We start from the raw sequence: 22,472 nt of genomic DNA, 5'->3' as shown, positions 1-22,472 counted from the left end.
ACAGTAGAAGATCAAATATACTGAATTTAAAAGACTGATGGCTGAAAACATTTATTCTATAATGTGAAACAGGGTGTGATTAATGTGAATTTTAAATGTCCACATACATAAATTCAGATCATTTGCTTATCTCATGATCTCCCAGATGATGGAAAAGTAAAGTCAGTCATTGAAAAATAATATAAAATAACTAGATACTATTAGGGGCACTTTTAAATAACTTATTAAAAATGGAAGGTTTATAGGTAGCATAAATACTTACATCTAATATACAGGTCTGAAATATGTTTTGATTTTAACCATGCTGTTCCTATTTTAGGATGTCATCATATCTTGTCTACATTATTTTATTATGCAATCTCTTTTTATACATTTACTTTTGTGATAAGCCAACTCTGATGATACTGTAGAAGTATGGGAAAGACTGATAGAAACTATACAAAGAAAAACAGAATAAAATTTAATTACATGGAACTTAGCCTAAAACAGAAATTGATTGAGTTCTGACCAGAGCTTAGAAGGCTAGTGGTTTCCTGTGCCAGGAACTACTGTGGAACCCCACCAGGAAGTGTGCTACATAGCAGGATCACATTACACCCTTGTTTTATGGTTCATTTCACTTATTTAATGCAATCTGAGAACCTGTAAAAGGAGCATGTTAAAAAGAGGAATGTATTTTTATTCCATTTCTTTTAATCAAAATATTTATTTTTACAAGATAACTAAAGTAACTTAGGACAAAATCAATAGCATTGTACATCAGGTTATACTATAAAAGCAGTATATTCCATATTCATGAAATGTCAATAAAAATGCAAATTTCTTATTTTTGTACAGCTTAGTTTTTCTACTTTTAGTAACCCAAGAATATGCTACAGTCTTAAAACAACAAACTATTTCCTTTCCTTTTATTTCTCCAAATAAATGGTAATATGGTATAGTGGTTTATTAAAATAACTTCAACTAAAAATTGTTTAGCACACCAGCATATTTATAGAGCATGATAAAACACTCCTGAATCTTTGGAAAGTGGATGTGCTACAGCATATGTTTAGTTTGACAAAGCTGTCTTCTTAAGAAAGAAAAATGTTTAAAATGCTAACTAGATAATGATTCATCAGTCATGGCAGAGGAACTAATTTTTGTTAATGTACTACTTAAAAATGTGTGGAATGAGCAGCTGGATACCACACTTGTGGCATGCCATACTAAGTCTCTGTCTGTTTTCCCCTACAGTGATCTCAGTATGAACAACATCACTAAGCTGCCCTCGAACCCCCAGCACAATCTCCGCTTCCTGGAAGAGCTGTAAGTATCATTGTATCCTTGATGGGCATAGTCAGCACCAGACACATTCCTGTGTTTGTCTCTCATACGTACTGTGGGAACCAGATAAAACAGTGCAGGAAAGCTGTCAGCTCTGACACTTTGGGCACATGCGGAAACACTTAGTTGAAAAAACCAATTGCTTGTGATTCTGGAAATGAACTTGTAAAAGAGTTACCATGAGGCTACAACTTCTCTAAGCAGAGACAGAGCCAAACAAATTAAAAATTTTAAACAAGGGCTGTGTAAAAGAGCTGGATAGCTTTTTGGAAATAGTTAAGCAGCAGGATATTAAAAGTTTGAATACTGGCTCATGTTTATTAAAATAGCAAGTAAAGCTATAATCAAAACCTGCTGCCTGGTTCTGCCTATGTCAAGGACAATTGAGTCCACATTTCATAGCATCAAGGCTTCTTGTCCTAATCACTTTTAATTACTGTTTCCTTACTCTTAAATTTAGCATCCCTCAAGGCTGACTGTAAAACACCAAATCCTACAAAGATCTTAGAGCTATGCCATCCAGTACTGTAAAAGAAAAAACAATGTACAATGCAAAAACTAGCTAATGAAACACAGCTTCAAAAGAGGACTGGGATTGGAAGTGATGGTGACTAACCATAAGTGAAAGGCACTCTGTGTGCAGGAGACCTGGATGTGGCAGTGTCCTTAGTTATTATGATCTAGGCTTAAAAGTCATCTTCAAGCTCTCACTCCATAGTGTGATGGAGAATCAATGGCTAATGACCCATATACCTCGTAGGAACAGGCTGACACTTGCAGTTACGGGAACTTTCTAAAAAGTTGATTAAAAGAACTATTTAGGCATCGGCCCCTGATGAATCATAGAAATGTAGGAGTTGAAGGGACTTTGATAGGCCATCTGGTCCAATCCCCTGCATTGAGGCAAGACTAAGCATATTACATCTTAAAAACCTCCAATGATGGAGATTCCACAACTTGTCTAGGTAATTTGTTCCAGTGCTTAACTACCCTGACGTCTTCCTTTATTAGCCCCTAAAGCCAGGGCCCCATCTTTTTCACTGATTTTTAACTGCTAGTACACCACAAAATCCGCATGGGAAGTTATGATGGTACCTCCACACAAAAAATTCATTTTAAAGGTAAAGGAAATGTACAGTAGTAACCCTGTTTTCAGACTCCATTAAGCTAGAATATTACTTCAGAACTTTAGTGTCCTCACTAATGGCCAGTTATATGTTGCCACCTCATCCTTCAGACTGGCATTTCAAAAAGCAAAACAATGTGCGCATTAATAGTCAATGGAATTGCCCTCTGAAAGCTCAGAAGAGAAGCTGACGCCTCGTAAATCACTTTGAAAACTATTCCTTTTACAAACAGTTTTCTTTTTTTCCTCCTCTATCTTTCTTGTTTTATTACTACGGACATTTGCATGGAAACAAAGTATATCTTTTAAGCTTCATCTGCTCCTTCTACTTATTGCCCATTTTAAGTAATCAACTGTGATACTATAATGTGGCCTCTACAAAGTATTATGATATCAAGTACATATAAAGTGGGTTGTGCCACCAAAGCTCTGTTTCTAGATTTTGTGTTTTAGTTACTTCTAAACTTCCAACTTCCTCTAAACGGTCATAACCCTCCTAACGGTTTCATAGAATCATAGAATATCAGGGTTGGAAGGGACCTCAGAAGGTCATCTAGTCCAACCCCCTTCTCAAAGCAAGACCAATCCCCAATTTTTGCCCCAAATGGCCCCCTCAAGGATTGAACTCACAACCCTGGGTTTAGCAGGCCAATGCTCAAACCACTGAGCTATCCCTCCCCCTTTCCAAGCCCCAAACTCTTTCCTTTTTTCCAGACACCTCAGAAATAAATGTTTTATTTTTCCCTGTAAACACAGAAGCTGATTCTCTCGATGTAGCAGGTTAGGGTGTTCACTGGCTTATACCATCACAGACCAAGGAATATGGCTCCAGTGGGAAAATGCCCATTCTCTTTATTATTATTTTTTTCTTTGGGACCCTTTCTTTTTCCCATGTTGATACATTCTCTCTTTCTACCAATTGCTGTTGTAATTGCTACCTATCCCAGTGTTAGGTAGGAGGGACATATGGGGCCTGGTTGTTACCCTTTTCTCTGAGGCCAAGCACACTGCCTCTGAGATATCCCTAGTTTTCATTAGCATTGGGACATCAAAATTCTCAAGGATCCTTTGCAAAACTAGTCTCCTGCATGAGTCTCACAGTAACATGTTATAAAAATAAATAACATCTTGTAATATATCTGGTTAGGAAGACAATTCACTATGAAGGATTATTGTATCAAAGAAGTTAGACATGTAAATGGCATATTAGCTCATCTAGTTTAGATCCTTACTAATACAGGATTATTCCCACTCCAGTCTAAATTTCAATGCTCTGAACACTGGGGCTTCCATTACTCTTTGGGAGATTATTCTGCAATATTAGTGCATTTCACTCACTGACAGAAGACTTTTCCAACATTTTCCTTCTTAATTTCTTACCATTACCCTTTGTCCCAAACTAAATAATTCTGCTGCCTCCTCACTGCTAACACTGTTCAGCTATTTATACTATTATCATTTTATGATTCTCTTAGCCAAGCTATAAAAAGTTAAATATTTATATTCAAATATATCCCAATAACGGCCCCACACTCTCTTTGAAACCCTACAATTGTGGCACTGAGGTCATCAAATGTATTTACTTATTATTTGTTTGGCACTGAAAATGTTCATACTGGATACCTCATTATGAGCCTGATTCAAAGCTCATTGAAGTCAGTAGGTGTCTTTCCATTGGCTTCAGCAGGCTTTGGATTAGACACTATGTAGAGGAAGTCACTATGCTTAAAAAGTGTTCTTTTCAACACTTTCAGCTGTTCAGTAAATTAAGTACAAGAGTCTTTTTAGACAAACCTGTAAACAGAGCTAAGAATGTTTACAGAGCCCTGCTGCCCATCACATAGGAAGTGACACAGAAAGTAGAGGTATCTGCTACTGTAGACCTTATAGCATTAAAAAGAAGCAGTTCTTATCTGCAGCTTGGGATAGCAAATGAGATCTTTTATTTAAGTGTCAGTATGGATCTCTGCAAGGGATATTGGCTGGGTAGGAAAGTTACAGTGTGTTGGGATTGCAGGAATTTGCATAAGAGAAGGGACATAGAAGGAGAAAAAATATGGAGCCTGTCTGGTATTGGCAGGAAGCAGAAAAAGAGATGAGGATGTAGGGAAGGTATCAGTAGCATTTTGTAGGTGTCAGAGGGGAGGGGGTGTGCGCGCGCACCTGTGTGTTTGACAGGGGATGCAGCAGAGGAGGAGCCTGCTGTGTGCTGTTGGATAAGAGGAGGGAAAGGAGATGCAACATGCTAAGGTTATGGTAGGGAGGGTGTATGTGTCACGTATCCAACATATCACTCTGCAATGTTTCTTGTTCTGAGAAATCCTGCCTCACACATCACCACCCAAAATATATTGAGATTTTGTTCAATAAGAAAATTAAACCAAAACAAAGACCTATGATTGAATGTACATTCTATTATTAGTTATTCATCTTGTGCCTCAGGGCTGGATCCTGACTCTCCACTAAAGCAGAGCTTAGGCCTTGTCTACACTACAGAGGAAATTTGATCTAAGCTACGCAATTTGAGTTACGTGAATAGCGCAACTCAAATCAACATAGTTTAGATCTACTTCCCGCGGGATCCACACTACGTGATGCCAACAGGAGACACTCTCCCATCAACTCCCCTACTCTTCTTGCACCAGAGGAGTACAGGAGTCACCAGGAGAGTGATCTGCCATTGATTTAGCAGGTCTTCTCTAGACTTGCTAAATAGACCGCCGATGCATTGATCACCGCTCATCAATCCCCCAGTAAATGTAGACAAGCCCTTAGAAACTCTGCAGGAGCAGATCTTCTCTCAGTGTAGCCATGAGGGACATAATTGGTTCTTTTATTAACCTAAAGTTTTGATTAACTAAAGCGTGAAAATTTGAGATTACGCTGTGTTCTGGAGGGGAAATGTGCCCCAAAATGTTTGTAAGCATTGTTTTTCTCTAAATGTTTTGGGCCTAATTTTTTGCTTAAATGTCTGAGGGGGAGCTGTCACTAAAGTAAGTTTGCCCCATTGGTTTCGTCAGCTGCCTTATTATCAGAGGGCTATTCTCTACTGATTTACACCATTTGCAACCTAAGTATGTGCAAGATTCTGATGTCCGATACACGAGTGTAAATTCAGAATAACACTGTGGCTTTACACCTATAGAACTGAGGCTACATCTACACTATGGTCTGGGGGAGGGTGATTCCCTGCTTGTCAAGACGAGACTCATGCTAACTCGAATCAATGAGAACTAGTGTGAGTACAAATAGTAGTGTAGCCACAGTAGCACAGGCAGCAGCCGCACAGCTTAGCCATACCAAGCACAAACCCACCCGAATTACCTGGGTATGTACTCGGCACAGCTAAGCTGTACCATTGCTGCTCGTGCTACTGGTACTATGCTACTATTTATATTTGCACGCACTCTTATCAAGTTACCACAAATATGTGTATGCAAACTGGGAATCACACCTCAAACCTGTAGCATAGACGTAGCCTGAGGCCCACTTACTGATCTCAGTGGGGTTGCACAGGATGTAAACTGAGGTAAAATTTGTTCCAGAATGTCTCTTAGTATTAATGTAGCAATACATTACCTTAAGATGTAAGAAAGGTCTGAACGTTATATCTGTTGCTAGGCTAAAAAATGAAATTTTTTGGTGCATCGTTACCTAGGCTGGTGTCTTAAAAGGATAAGATGGACAACTGTATGTAAATATGGACATTGTGAGCAAAACTTCAAAATACTGCCTGAAATTGTTTTATTTACTGAATGAATGTCTCTATAAAGACTAAGGAAGAAAGCGTGTAGTGATGCCAGAACTAGTTAGAACACTGTTGAATGAGACATATCTAGTTTCCTTTCATATACTGAAAAAATTGTTCTTCCTAAACAAAGTAGGCTGCAGACAGGCAAAGGTCCAAGTGATTTTTAGTACACTGCTATTATTCAACAACTTAAGGCAGGTGCTTTTAGCAAAACAGGCTGAGGGGTGGGGGAAATAAACCCCAAGGGATGTTCTATTACTTTTTTTTTTTCCAAAATGATTTCAGAGTAAGACAGTTTCAAATAACATCCATTTGCAAAATAACAATACAAAGGCATCTTAAATTTAATTCTAACCTGCATGCAGGTGCAAAGCAATTTATTGAAGCCTGTATTACTTAAAAAAAAAAAAAAAAAACTTGAAGAGGCTTACCATCATCTCAGAAGTTTTTCAGGCTGCCCACTGTATTATCACAGTTATTGAAGAATTTAGTGTGTGACTTCTGTGTGCTTTGAGACATTTTTTCTTCATGATAGTCAATGTACAATGAAAAGCATAAGATTTCAGGCACAAATGCCTTTAAAAATATATTTTATTGTAATGAAATACAAAATTACACAAATTCAAAACAAAATCAGGAACGTACGTGGACCCTGATTCTCATTTACTTTAAGGCCCCTTCACACTGCCGAAGTAGTACAAAGGGACCTTTGTGTTAAAGAAAATTACACCCTAAATTATCAGGACATGACCAATCACCACTTGTTCATCTTGTTTATTGTTCCCCTTTCCTCTCTTCTCTCATTCTATTTGTTTTGTCTTTTGGGGGAGAGATCTTCAAAGGTGTAAATGGGAGTTAGATGCCCAATTCCCATTGACTTTGAGTGGGAGTTGCGCACCTAACTGATCCTTATACCTTTGAAAATCTGGATTAGAAACTCTTTGGGGCAGGGACAGACATGCTTAATTTTTCATAAATTCATAGATTCCATGACCAGAAGAGACTACTGTGATCATCTACTCTGACCTCCTGCATAGCACAGGCCATAGAACTTCCCATAGATAATTCCAAGAGCAGATCTTTTAGAAAAATATCCAATCTTGACTTTAAAATTGTCAGTGATGGAGAACCCACCATGACCCTTAGTAAATTGTTCCAGTGTTTAATTACTCACCATTAGAAATGTACGCCTTATTTCCAGTCTGAATTTGTATAGCTTCAACTTTCAGCCATTGGATTGTGTTATAACTTTCTCTGCTAGATTGAAAAGCCCATTATTAAATATTTGTTCTCCATGTAGGTACTTATAGACTGCAATCAAGTCACCCCTTAACCTTCTCTTTGTTAAACTAAATAGACTGAGTTCCTTGAATCTATCATTATGAGGCAAGTTTCCTAACTCTTTAATCATTCTTATGGCTCTCCAGAGAACTCTCTCCAATTTATTAACATCCTTCTCAGAAGAAAAAAAAACTTACTGGCAGATCCAGGAACAGAACCCAGGTCTCCTAACTACCAGCGTAGGGCCTGCTGTACCACACCATGCTGCTTCCCTCCCTTGCTATTAGAGCACCAAGCCCATTGTGGGCACTACTGAGAATTACTTGTATTTAAGTAACTGGAAAGCATGATTGTCCAGGTATACTGAAAGAAGGACAGGAGACACTTGATATGGATTTAATCAGGCCACAACTTTATTATTAGATGTCTCGGACTACCTGGCAGATAAAAGTGTACAGTGCAGGTAACCCCATGTTTATTCTGTAATTACCCAGGAGGCTTTTATCCGCTCCCCCCCTTTTTCCATCCAGGTTCCTGCAGCAAATCCATTGCCAGGACCTTAGCATCCACCGTCCGTTGTAGGAGGGGTAAAGTGGGCTACAAGAAAGGGGGGTTGGCTCCCTGCTGTTCCAACCATAGGAACCCCAAACCCCACACCATTCCATTCCTTTAATCAGAACCTCCTTTTTAAGTCCTTTACCAGACCACTTATCTGGTCATTAGATGCCTTCCCTATGGAGACATCTGCCCCACACTTCCCAAATAAGTTGTGACATATAACCTACCACACCTTTTGTGCTCACTGTAATAGGTGTTCCCTAACACCCACTGTGGGGAAGGTGGGGGGAAAAAACACTCCACTGAAGCCAATATGGTGGTGAGAGAAAAAATTCCTTCCTAGCCCCTCTAAAACGGAGTGACTAGCACAATGCCCACAGCAGGTTCAAACCCCACCTGCTAATCACACCTCAAGGGGAGAGAGAGTGGATGCCACCTTGCCTGCTGCTGCTAGAATGGGGTTTCCAAAGCCAGAGCTTTCACCTTTAAGCCTTCTGCCCTTAATTCCAAGGGGCTGAGTCAGTGCTGCAAAGCTGACCAACACCATCTTTTTGCACCAGTTTCTGACCTTGTCCTCCTCCCCCCTGGCATAAAGCACTACTGCCTTCCTCCGGCAAGCCTGGACAACAGCTCCTCTGCTTTCAATGCAGGGCAGTCATTGTCCAGCTATACCAAAAGAAGGACTTTATTATTAGATGTCTGGGACTACCCGGCAGATAAAAGTACAGTGCAGGTAACCTCTGTTTATTTTTCATTTACTTCAGTGAGCTTTGGACAAGCCCCTAAATGCCAAAGACCTTTCCCACAATATGAAAATGTGAAGACTTAGAAACACTTAAGGCATGTGTGTTTTTAAAAAAACAAACAAACAAAACTGCAATCAATATGCCAAGCAAAAAGAGGAAAAAATGAACAAATATAGTCTACAGGTCTCTAACCATATAGTTCTGGTTCTGATCTACCATATGTGTCAGTTTTACAGCTTTTACAACACTGATTTCAATGGACTTACTCCTGCTTTACAGCAGCATAAGTAATTTCTATCAGCCTGTATGTTTCTCAGTAATTTTCATTGCAAATAACTTATTGTCTCTCATATACAGTTGTAACACTGCATGTATGATCACATGTTCTACTCCTTGTAGTCTGGGAATTTGATTTAACTTTTAATAACCCTACATAGAAAGATGTGAACAGTTTAGAATATACTGTTGTGTTTAATTTGTAATGTTTATTGATGAGACATATCTGCCACCAGGCAGGCAAACAGCCAATGACACATCGTAAACTCCATAAGACAGACTTTGTTGACAACGTAGAGCAATGTCTCCACAACCTTGTTTTAATACAGACAAAGAGGCACTAAAAGTCCTTGCCCAGGAGAGCACAACAGTCATTTTTAAATTAACCATACTTCAATAAAAGTAGTAGAGAGGTATTGGCTCAAATAATAATGTGGACTATTTGGCAGAAATAGAGGTAGATTTTCTTTTTTTGTAGTTTTTATGCATACATTGAATCTGACTCGCTAGAAATGAATGCGCTAGTCATTATTCGTAATGAACTATAAGATGAAGATTCACATCAAGCAATCGAAGTATAAGTATGAAAGTTACAAAAGCAAATATTAACTCCAATTCAAATCATCTATCAAGCTGGCCTAATGATTCTAGAACTAACCTACTATTGTTGTAATTTTCCACTGTCATGGACATTTCACGAGCTTGATGCCACTTTAAACTGGGACATGGTAAAATTAGCTGATGTAAGATGGATATGCAGTTACATGCCACCATCCGTATCCTCTCCTGCACCCTGTGTCCAACTCCTCTCCCATGGCTTCCAGTTCTAACATTGCTCCTCCTCATATCAGACGAGAGGTTGTCACTGACAAGTTACTGGAGAAAGTATGTGCCAACCCAAGCCTGCCACTGCACAATGACGTTTTTAAACCACCAGCTGCACTTTTGCCATCACATCGCCCATTATGGTCTCATCTGCCACGCCAGGATGTTAGGGCCGAAACATTCTGAGAGGAATGGAAGTCTGCTATGATCCCCAACCAGTCCCTCGTCGCCGACCCCACAATCTGCCTTCCTGGTTTTGACCTGGCCTGTCACCAGTGGTCCCTGTTGAACCGGTTCCAAACCGGGCAAGGTCTCTGCACAGCAAACCAGTATCGCTGGGGCCTTCATGACTCCCTTTGTGCAGCTGTGGCGCAACACAGACGATGACGCATATTGTCGAGAAATGCCTGCTGACTAGGTTCAACGGTGGCCTAGAAGAACTGCATCATGCCACTGAAGATGCACACACTAAATAAATATTTATTTATTTTATATAATATATAAATATTTCACTATGACACCACGAAAATTTAACAATAAAAAAGAAATTCTTCCATATAGACATGCCAGATTGGCACCCTCCAGGACTGCCCGTTTGGCTATTCTATTGACAATGACAAGGCGGGGAACAAAAAGAGAAACAATGGAGCGAGTGCTTGACTAAAATAGAATGGCTCATACTGTTCCAGGAGTAGTCTACACTGACAAGCCACTGTTGTTGGAATGTTAATTAAAATAGCATTCCACAGAATTAACTCTAGTACTGCTGTGCACCTGTAGCATAACTAAAGAAAAGAGAACAAGAATGTAAGAAAGAGGAAAACAATGAGAGATGCAAGTAATAATTTGGGTGTTTTAGGGTAACACCCAGGAATTCCAGGTTTTTTTCAACTTTTTAATGCTGCAGCAATATTCTCCCTGTCCATATGCAAAACTGTAATTTCAAACATTAGCTTGTAAACTGTTTCTAGAACTAGGGTTGCCAACTTTGTAATATTTAAAAACCAGACACTCCAACAGGAGTGCCAGAAGCCCCCCATGCGCCCCACTCCTTTCCCACCTCTTCCCCCAACCCTCCCTACCACCACGCGTTCACTCCTTCCTTTCCCCCTGTCATTTGCTGCTTTTCCCCTCTCCCCCCACACCCCTCTGCCCCAGTCGGGAGGGACTCCTCTGAGGATGCGGGTAGGAGGCGACCCCGGCTGAGTAGGGACTGGCGGGGGTCATAGATACCAAGGTCAGAAGGGACCATTATGATCATCTAGTCCGACCTCCTGCACAACGCAGGCCACAGAATCTCACCCACCCACTCCTGCGAAAAAGCTCTCACCTATGTCTGAGCTATTGAAGTCCTCAAATCGTGGTTTAAAGACTTCAAGGAGCAGAGAATCCTCCAGCACGTGACCCGTGCCCCATGCTACAGAGGAAGGCGAAAAACCTCCAGGGCCTCTTCCAATCTGCCCTGGAGGAAAATTCCTTCCCAACCCCAAATATGGTGATCAGCTAAACCCTGAGCATATGAGCAAGATTCACCAGCCAGATACCCAGGAAAGAATTCTCTGTAGTAACTCAGATCCCACCCCATCTAACGTCCCATCACAGGCCATTGGGCCTATTTACCATAAATATTTAAAGATCAGTTAATTGCCAAAATCATGTTATCCCATCATACCATCTCCTCCATAAATGTATCGAGTTTAATCTTAAAGCCAGTTAGGTCTTTTGCCCCCACTGCTTCCCTTGGAAGGCTATTCCAACACTTCACTCCTCTGATGGTTAGAAACCTTCATCTAATTTCAAGTCTAAACTTCCCAATGACCAGTTTATATCCATCTGTTCTTGTGTCCACATTGCTACTGAGCTTAAATAATTCCTCTCCCTCCCTGGTATTTATCCCTCTGATATATTTATAGAGAGCAATCATATCTCCCCTCAACCTTCTCTTAGTTAGGCTAAACAAGCCAAGCTCCTTGAGTCTCCTTTCATAAGACAAGTTTTCCATTCCTCGGATCATCCTAGTAGCCCTTCTCTGTACCTGTTCCAGTTTGAATTCATCCTTCTTAAACATGGGAGACCAGAACTGCACACCGTATTCCAGGTGAGGTCTCACCAGTGCCTTGTATAACAGTACTAAAACCTCCTTATCTCTACTGGAAATACCTCGCCTGATGCATCCCAAGACCGCATTAGCTTTTTTCATGGCCACATCACATTGGTGGCTCATAGTCATCCTATGATCAACCAATACTCCAAGGTCCTTCTCCTCCTCCGTTACTTCTAATTGATGCGTCCCCAGCTTATAACTAAAATTCTTGTTATTAATCCCTAAATGCATGACCTTACGCTTCTCACTATTAAATTTCATCCTATTACTATTACTCCAGTTTACAAGGTCATCCAAATCTTCCTGTATGATTTCCCGGTCCTTCTCTAAATTGGCAATACCTCCCAGCTTTGTATCATCCGCAAACTTTATTAGCACACTCCCACTTTTTGTGCCGAGGTCAGTAATAAAAAGATTAAATAAGATTGGTCCCAAAACTGATCCTTGAGGAACTCCACTGGTAACCTCCCTCCAGTCTGACAGTTCACCCTTCAGTAGGACCCGCTGTAGTCTCCCTGTTAACCAATTCCTTATCCACCTTTCAATTTTCTTATTGATCCCCATCTTTTCCAATTTAACTAACAATTCCCCATGTGGCACGGTATCAAACGCCTTACTGAAATCTAGGTAAATTAGATCCACTGCGTTTCCTTTGTCTAAAAAATCTGTTACTTTCTCAAAGAAGGAACTCAAGTTGATTTGGCACGATCTACCTTTTGTAAAACCATGTTGTATTTTGTCCCATTTAGCATTGACCTCAATGGCCTTAACTACTTTCTCCTTCAAAGTTTTTTCCAAGACCTTGCATGCTACAGATGTCAAACTAACAGGCCTGTAGTTGCGTGGATCACTTTTTTTTCCTTTCTTAAAAATAGGAACTATGTTAGCAATTCTCTAATCATGCAGTACAACCCCTGAATTTACAGATTCATTAAAAATTCTTGCTAATGGGCTTGCAATTTCATGTGCCAATTCCTTTAATATTCTTGGATGAAGATTATCTAGGCCCCCCGATTTAGTCCCATTAAGCTGTTCGAGTTTGGCTTCTACCTCAGATATGGTAATATCTACCTCCATATCCTCATTCCCATTTGTCTTGCTACCATTATTTCTAAGATCCTCTTTAGCTTATTGAAGACTGAGGCAAAGTATTTGTTTAGAAATTGGGCCATGCCTAGATTATCCTTGACCTCCACTCCATCCTCAGTGTTTAGCAGTCCCACTTCTTCTTTCTTTGTTTTCTTATTTATATGGCTGTAGAAGTTTTTACTATTGGTCATACTTCGGGTATCTGGTTAGTACTAATATCTAGAACATGTGATTTTTTTAACAGCTTCAGTTACCTAGAAATTGTCTCAAAGAAGTGGATTGCAATAGCAACTAACAGATAGAGGCTATAATTAGCCACAAGGAAGGCTTTTTAGATGTTGCAACCAACAGAGATCATGACCTCACTGTACTTTAAGAGGTGAGATACATTGTCTGGCTTTTAGGAAAAGGGGTGTGGCCCCTTTAAGGCCTAGACACCAGAGAGAAACACTGACCCATCCCTGTACTCTGCCCCCCCCCTTCCCCCAAGTGACCAGAAGAGAAGGGAGACTATTTAGGCCCATGCAGGTGCAGGAAAAGCCTTGTTCTACCTGGTCCAGGTAAACGAACACCCACCCTGCCCCCCATGGACATAGTTAAATACCAAGTTATGACATGCTCTGCTGTCGGCATTATGCTAATTTCTCCTTTCTCAGGGGGCTAGAAAGCAATTTTTTCCCCCCACCACCAGAATGGCCAAAAAGGGGGGGTGGGAGTTGCCTTCCCCACAGCAGGTTGTGGCTTAGTTAACACGAATATGAAAGAAGAGTTAGGCTATGAGGTTGCACCTCATTATGTAATCATGAGTTGGGTGTCTAGTGCAGATATCCTGTAAGGAAGGGGTACGGAGATCAGATGAAATGTATTGTATTGCAACCGTCTCAATAGAGCATGAGCTGGCCCAGACTGTGGACCTTCAGGAAGCAGTTCAAACCTTTGCAACCAAGAAGGCACGGAAAGCACCACTTTGGTTATTCAAACAGATAAAAATGCCAGTGTTTCCTATGCAGACAAGAAAAGTTACATGTGCTGTTCAGACATTTGAAAGTTAAGTGTTACTTAAAATTTTTGAACAAGGCATTTTAAGTTATTAGTTCTCCATTATTGGGGTAAGTAGCAGAGCAGTACCATGAGAGGAGTAGAACAGGAAGAAGGCAGAATTGAGACCTTTCAAAGTTTTGGCCCAAGCGAGAGGAATGGGGGCGTCATTTGAGCTCCCCACGTCAGGTGCCAAAATGTTGTGGGCCAGCCCTGGACCCAGTACTGCAGTGTGTTCACAGATCTAACTTCCTTCTATGTCAGTGGGAGTTTATATAGTATGTGGACGGCAGAATTATTGTCTGATTAGGATGCACAGTGGCAGGTGAATATTTTTTATACTTAAATAGTGCAATTTTCCACGTTCTTATAGTTGTCAAACAATTATCTATTAATTCAGCCAAAGTAATGTTTACATCTCACACATTCACAAGCCTGGAAATTTTTCAAAAGGCATCCAAAAAGAGTCATTTCACAAGCTTGGGGTTTTTTTGAACTTCAGAACACAAGTGCATACACATCATTCCTGCTGGAGGCAGCGCCAGTGGTAACATCTCTTATATGCCCTCACTGTGGCTTCATTTTGCCACTCACCAGTGTGCAATAGCAACTACAAAGCACCAGAATCTTGGCCCTACACAGTCTCCATGTTTAGCGCATAGCACAGAAATGACAAAAACAATTGCCCCGCTTTTCTGTCCAATTATCTTCATAACAGTACACCACATTTCAATGTACTTATACTACTGTTAACATTATACATTATTCCCTTACTGGTGATACTGCCACCAGGGATGAAAACCATAGGTGCTCAGAAATCTGAAGTACACTTTGTGGGGCTAGCCCAACAAATAAGAACCAGAACTCAGGATTTGGATCAATCTGATTTAGCATTTATTGTTCCAGTTTCATGGAAATGTTAAACTTAGAATAAGAAGTTCCAGCAATTCTGAGATTATTGGCTGGCCTGGGGGTTTAGTAATAATACTGTCCAAATATAAAAGTAAACTTGAATCTCTTGTTTCCTAGGTCTGTGCGAGATGAGTAGAAGATGAGTTTAGAGCCTGGGGTAGAAAGAATTATGATGTTTACTTGAGAGTACTCAGGTACTCCTCACAATTGGTGTTGCTGTCTGCTTTGGAGGAAGCTACATGGCTTCTGTTCTAGCAGAGTTCCAGAGTTAGAACCATCTGAAAAGAGCAGGGCTCTATAGTGTTAAAAGCAAAACAGAGTTTGTCCTCAGTACTGGCCTTGGTCAGCTTAGCAAAACATGAGACCATTATCTTCAGTGGTCTTATCAATGCAGGTGCAGAGAAATTCCCTCCCCTCTGTAGAAGGAGGGAGTAATAGTACATTTTGAGCCAGTTCCTTAACCGGCAGACATCAATGATCAAGGCCAGATCAAGATCAAAGATGGTATAGTATTCTGATCACATATTCCTCCCATCCCTACTGCTTGAAGTCAATGGACCTTCTCCAATTACACTAGCTTTGAATTTGGCACGTGTATTTTAAAAGCCATTTTGGGGCCTTAAGCCACAGTGAAACATGCTGTATTTGAATTTTCAACTCAAATGTAAGTGGAGTAAAGAACAGAGTAGCTATGAATATGTGTGCAACACAACTAACTCTTGCCCCACCCCCCCTTTTTCTTTTTTTTCTTTTCTTTTTTTTTTTTTTTTTGCAAGGAAGGAGCATGTTTTAAACATTAGGTTCCAGGAGCTCAGTGTAAATCAGCTTCTTGATGACATAGAATTTCAGACCACGTTACTGTCCTTTCTTATGTTATCTATCACTTCATAATAATTATGTGATTAATTCATAATGAGACAAAATGAAATAAAAATTAAATAAATAAAAAAACAAAATGAAATAATCATTATCAACAGTTCATAACTTTTTGTCTAGAAAGATAAGTCTTCAAAAACTTCTTGAAGGAAAGCAAATTTAGAGAAAATATCAGCCATATGGTTTTAATCTCACACATTAAATATTGTTACTGAGATTGGCCTAGGAATAATCATTAAATAGATATTAAATTACAGGCAGCTGTCTCAATCTAATAGTCTGTCGGATCAATATCAGACCGGTTATCCATATTGACAAAGCTGTCTTTCTTATTTTGAGAAGCAAGAAAAGGTTTTGCATCATCAATAGTTAAAAAGAGAAATATAATGCCTTTGGTGATTAATTACCCTAAGGTTGGCAGGAAACAAGACAGAAGCAGAAAAAACAAGATCAGCAAATTCTGCCTGAAGCATGAACAATTTTTTTTTACATCTAGAATCAGTCATTTTAGAAAACAAATTAGAAATCTCAAGTTTGCTGTAATACCTAATATTTACACTTTTTTCCCCCAGACCCACTGTAACATCTGTTTTGTACTACAAGAGAATATAAATGTTTCAGCGTTGGTATCAATAGAAGAGAGAATTAATTGATTGATTTAAATAAGGAAAATAAAATCCTGCCCTATTGAAGTCAATTGGAGTTTTTTCACTGAATTCAGTGGGGCCAGAATTTCACTCTGAACCTTTATTAAGTAGTCTAAACAATTTTGATAGATGGACAGGGGGATCAGAAGCTTGCAAATAATGTTAAAACAACAAAACTGAATTACCTAGACACTCTCCATTACCTCCGGTCCCAAACACCAGAGACACAGACCAATATGCTGATTATCAATGATTTAGTAAAGTTTTGTAGATTTTATATTTGTGTACAGCAAGGCATTACCATTAATTAGAATAACTGTTAATGTTTTAGGCCTTATGCAGCAAGATACTTAGGCATGCCAGTACCTGATATCCATGAGACAGCTCCGATGCTTAAAGTTAGGTTCATGTTTAAATACCTTGCCGAATCAGGGCCCTTAATACTTTTTTGCTTACAGAACCAAAAATCTTTTTGCCATAGCCTTAAGGTTCTTCTCTACTATTTCCTCTCAGTTACCAATCTGGGAGATTGCATTAGTTACAGTATGTAATCTAGCATTAAAGGAGTCAAACCACCCTTCTTAAGAGAAAATGGATAGCTTTCAAAACTGATTCGGTGGAGACATTAATTCTGGTAACCTGTTCATCTTCTTCATTTTTTTAAAGAAAAATATGGCCTATTCCATGATCGCGCTAGCCTTGGCACATGTTCTTCCCTACTCTCTTATCCCCTGGATGATGTCAGTAAATCAGTTAGCAGATGGAATTTAAAATTCAGGGACGGAAAGAGCTAAAGGCAGTGCTAGTAGTTCAAGGAACACAATTTATAGCCATCCCCTACTATATTTGGACAGCCAAAGAAGGATTGCAAGTAGCAAACATGCTTGCATACTGCAGTATGTTGCAATATGGCGTATGCAAATACAATCTGGAGTGAATAAATACAGTACAAAGCAAGCTATTGGAAATCTTTCATGAAAATAGCTGGAGCCTGGTCTGTACAAAAGAACATGCACTGGCATTTCTCTGAACAGACACATCCAGTCTGTCTGTTGCTCTTATATTTTAACAGCCAAATAATAACACAACAGGATTATAATGACCTCCACTTTCACTGAGGCAAGTTGAAAGTCCAGAATTACTTCCTTGCATTTCAGTGGACTTTCACTCCTTTAATAGTGACAGTTTCTACAATGCTTGATCCTGCAGTGTGTTGAGCTCCTCCAGCAAAATGCTATGTGCCCTTAACTCCTAGTGATTTCAGCACCTTCAGAACCTCTTTGTTCATTCCAATACAAGAAGATTCCACTATGCTAATCCTATCAAAATGCACAGTTATCATCTATCAGATTAGTGTTGGGTAAATGCTCCTTTACAAAGCCTTCCCTTCTTCTTCTGCTCCAAAGGCTTGGTCCTGCATGGTGCTGAGCTCTTCCAAGAGGTGATGAGCATCCTCCACTTCCATTGTCTCTAAAGGGAGTTGAGGATCCTCAGCACTTCTCAAAAGGGCTCAAAATTTTGCAGGGCTGGGCCTTACCTGAGAAGAGAAGAAAATCTGCCACAATCCCCATAAAGGGATGGCTTGCTGTCTTTTGACCTCGCTTCTACTACTCCCAGCAGGAAGTTATGAGGACCTGGGATGGTCCTGCTGCAGCGTTCACAGTGGAGAGTGAAGAGGAGCTGTTTTTACTAGAAGCTGCAATCTGCTAGGAGTGGACATAAGGTTGCTCAGAATGCTGCAAGTTTTCGTGCTGGGAGACCAAAATTCTTCAACTATAAAAGGGCCCCACTTTATGCCAAAATATTGGCAATAGTAGCGTAATTACACTGAATTTTGTTTGCTTTTAATAAAGTGGTAGCATCAATCATCTGTGACAGACAGGAATAAAACTGCAGAAGTTTCTGTTTGTTTACTGAAGTTTCCAACGATGTTTTACCAATTAAACAAAAGCAAAAGACCCACTTTTCAGAACCTGGAATGTTCTCACTCCAGCATCAGTAACCACCATCTCCCATGGCTGTGTCCCTGCAGAAAGAGTAAAGTGTACAAAAGGATAAATGTACAAGGAATAGTCCAAGCAGATACCAAACAAATCTTTTTATCTAGCTCTGACAATAGACCTTAAACCTCACCTGCTGTTATCTGACCTATTCCACTGTAACTCCTTTCCTGAGCGGAGATTGCTAGTTTTGCAGAACTGTATTGAAACAGTACAGAATTGCAGGAATGTACATTTCTATCAGGTTAGTGTTTTCTACGGAATTTTTTTTTTTAAATCAGCATTTTAGGGTATATATACACTGCAATCTGAGGTGTGACTGCAGCTTGGATAGACATACCTGCACTAGCATGACTAAAAATAGCAGTGCACAGTCAACACACAAGTTCCAGCAATACAAGTAGATCCCCAGTGTGCTTGTACAACCTGCAATGAAGCCCCTGCCACCACATCTACACTGCTATATTTTGCCATGCTAGTGTGGGCATTTCGACCTGGGATTGCACTGTAGACATATACGGAGTGTACAAGCTCAACCCATACTTCTACAAAAATTTAAGCAGAAGGTTACTTAAGCAGAAGATTACAGGTACACATGTGCAGAAGGTTACTTATGTGAGTAGCCCCATTGAGATGTGTGAGACTAGTCATGTGAGTAAAATTATGCCACAGAGGTGTAAGTTATTGTAGTACTGGTTCTTTATTTGTAAGATTCTGAAATTCTAAACCAATTCTAAACCAATAGCCTCCAAAAATAAATAAATGCAGTAACTTCTTGCCTTTTAATTGCCTTTTTATTATGGAGAAGTCATATATTTCAGTCTTCTTTTTGTTTAGTGTAATATTTCTGAAACAACAAATCATGGAACTGTGGGAACTAAAACAAAATTCAACTTTTCTGAAATTTAAATTTAAAACATACAAACAATGGAGGCCAGATATTTGGTTATGTAAGGACTATAAACAAACTCATTCCCCCTTTCAGAAATCATTAACTAAATGCACCACCATGGAGGTAGACAATCCATCCATCCTCAGCTCTGTAGGGGAGGGAGGTATTTAAAGTCTTTAAACCACGATTTGAGAACTTCAGTAGCTCAGATATAGGTTAGGGGTTTGTTACAAGAGTGTGGGGGTGAGATTCTGTGGTCTGCGTTGTGCAGGAGGTCGGGCTAGACAATCATAATGGTCCCTTCTGACCTTAAAGTCTATGATTCTATGATTTACCCATTCAGTTTCAGATCATTAATCAAAGTCCATCCAAAGTCCAACTGAAGTAAAGCTTCCCTTGAATGACTTAATGTAATGGGAAACAAAACCCCAGAAACAATACACTCACTGGCTTCATACATACAACATACAAAAATTCTAACTACACATGGAAATTCATTGTGGACTGTCTGAGAAAACATATCATAAGTGTGCAAATGCAGTCATATGTTATTTAAAATTGCAAAATATGCATGCATCTTTCAAAAACCATACAACCGTACAAATTTAAACATAGACCACATGAACGACATCTGAGAGAAGAATAAACCCAATATCCTACAGATTAGCTACCGGTGATATCAACAAAAGAATTGATTTCCCTTTAGTGCCCAGATTGGGGTAGGATGGAAATAGCAAGTGGAAAAGCACATGACAGCATTAAAAAACCTGTCAAGAATAGAGCAACCAAATTTGCAGCATGCCCTACAGAACTGACCAGATAATTTTCACACAAGAGTGTTAAAAGAATTGGCCAAGGATCTTGCTAAACCAGTATTGTTGATTTTAAACAAATCTTGGAACATTGGGAAAGTTCCAGAGGACTGGAAAAAAGCTAATGTTTTGCCAGTATTTAAAAAGGATAAATGGGATGACCTGGGAAACTGTAGGTCGGTTAGCCTGACATCAATCCCTGGCAAAATCATGGAAAGGCTGGTATAGACACAATCAGTAAAAAATTAGAAGATGGTAATATAATTAATTCTACTCAACATCTTTTTATGAAAAATAAGTATTGTCCAGCAACCTTGATATTGTATTTCTGCTGTGATCACAGGTTTGCTTGATAAAAGTAACCGTGTTGACATAATATACTTAACACTTCTATTGGTCCCACGTGACATTCTGATTAAAAATTAGCACTATACTTAATCAATGTATCCCATATCAAATGGATTAAAATTGGTTAACTGATAGATCTCAAAAAGTGATTCTAAATGGGGAATCCTCATGCAATGGAGGATCTTTCTAGTGGGATCCTGGAGGGATCTGTTCTTAGCCCAATGTTTTTCTATGTCTGTAACAATAATCTGGAAGAAAATATAAAATAATTGCTGGTAAAGTTTGCAAAAGACACAAAAATTAGTGAAATGGTAAATAATGATGGGGACAATTATGCAAACTGACCTGGATTGCTTGGAAAGGTGTACTCATTTGAACAAACATGTATTTTAACACCGCCAAATGCAAGGATATACATTTAGGAACATAGAATGTAGACCACAATTATAAGAGGAAGGACTGTACCTCCTCTGGAAAGCAGTGACTTTGAAAAATATTTAGGGGTCATAGTAGATAACCAGTTGAACATGAGCTCCCCGTCTGATGTGGTAGCGAATAGGATGAATGTGATCCTTGGCTGCAGAAGCAGGGGTGGAATAGGGAAGTGGTATTATATCTGTATACAGCATTAGTGAGATCATTAATACAATCCTGAGTCCACTTCTGGTGTCCACACTTCAGAAAGGAAGTTGACAAACTGGAAATGGTTCAGAAGAGGGCTACAAAAATTATTTGAGGTTTGGAAAACCTGCTGTACAGTGAGAGCCTAAAGAAGCCCAATCTATTTAATTTATCAAGAGAAGGTTAAGAGGTGACTTGATCAGGGTTTACAAGGACCTTTATGAGGAAGCTATTTCTGATCGTGAGGGCTCTTTAATCTAGAACAGTGGTGGGCAACCTGTGCCCCACGGGCTGCACCCGGCTTGTCAGGGTAATCTGCTGGTGGACCATGAGACAGTTTGTTTACATTGACTGTCCGCAGGCACGGCCGCACGCAGCTCCCAGTGGCCGTATTCCCGCCAATGGGAGCTGCGGGAAGTGGCGCAGGGGTGGCGAACAGCGAATCGCGGCCAGTGGGAGCTGCGGGCAGCCGTGCCTGCGGACAGTCAATGTAAACAAACTGTCTCGCGGCCCGCCAGTAGATTACCCTCACGTGCTGTGTGCGGGCTACAGGTTGCCTACCACTGATCTAGAAGAACAAAAGTATAATGTGATGTAGTGGTTGGAAGCTGAAGTTAGACAAATTCAGACTAGAAACAGGTACACATTTTTAATAGTGCGGATAATTAATCATTGAAAAAAATTACCTAGGGATATGGTAGATTCTTTCTCCCTTGCTGTTTTTAAGTCAGGGCTAGATGTTTTTTCTAAAAGTCATGGTCCTGATGCAGAAGGTAAAGTTCTTTGGCATAAGAAGTCAGATTAGACTAAAATATTCATCCTGCTGGCCATGAAATCTTTGTATGAAAAATGACAAATTACTCTGGTACATTTTCTCCTAGAGAGAATTCTGCAAAAAAACACTTTGACCGAGAAAATCTTGGGCCAATTATAATCAACTCAAATATGTTCCAAAAAGCAACTAAACTCACCCTTAATTTCCTCCAGATAGGCACAGAATGTATATTAATAGAGTTATCATCCTAAACTTTTTTGTTTGTTTGTTTCAAAAAATGATTTTAAGCTACTGCACTTCAAAATAGTACAAGACACTAAATGTACAATTCGGCACCAAAAGGTCTAATGAGGGTCTGAAATTGGAAAAATAAGTACTACCTACTGAAATGCAACTGTAAAGGTGCATAGTGTTCCAATGAAATAGGCATGGTCCATCTTTCACAGTCCCCTCCCTCCTCTGAACAGTT

The 22,472-nt window shown here is 39.7% G+C and overlaps 1 protein-coding gene across 2 annotated transcripts in view; it reads left to right on the top strand.

Moving 5' to 3' along the window:
- Positions 1–22,472, top strand: part of LGR5 (leucine rich repeat containing G protein-coupled receptor 5) — a 126,725-nt gene that overhangs the window by 52,299 nt on the left and 51,954 nt on the right. For both annotated transcript variants that reach the window (XM_007054800.4, XM_043547829.1), the window contains exon 2: positions 1,237–1,308. In XM_007054800.4, coding sequence (XP_007054862.3) covers positions 1,237–1,308 — 72 coding nt within the window. The remainder of the gene's footprint in view (positions 1–1,236; positions 1,309–22,472) is intronic.

This window comes from Chelonia mydas, chromosome 1, assembly GCF_015237465.2.
Source record: "Chelonia mydas isolate rCheMyd1 chromosome 1, rCheMyd1.pri.v2, whole genome shotgun sequence".
Taxonomy (NCBI): Eukaryota; Metazoa; Chordata; order Testudines; family Cheloniidae; genus Chelonia; species Chelonia mydas.
The sequence above is the reverse complement of the archived record's forward strand: the minus strand, read 5'-3'. Positions and strand labels throughout refer to the sequence as shown.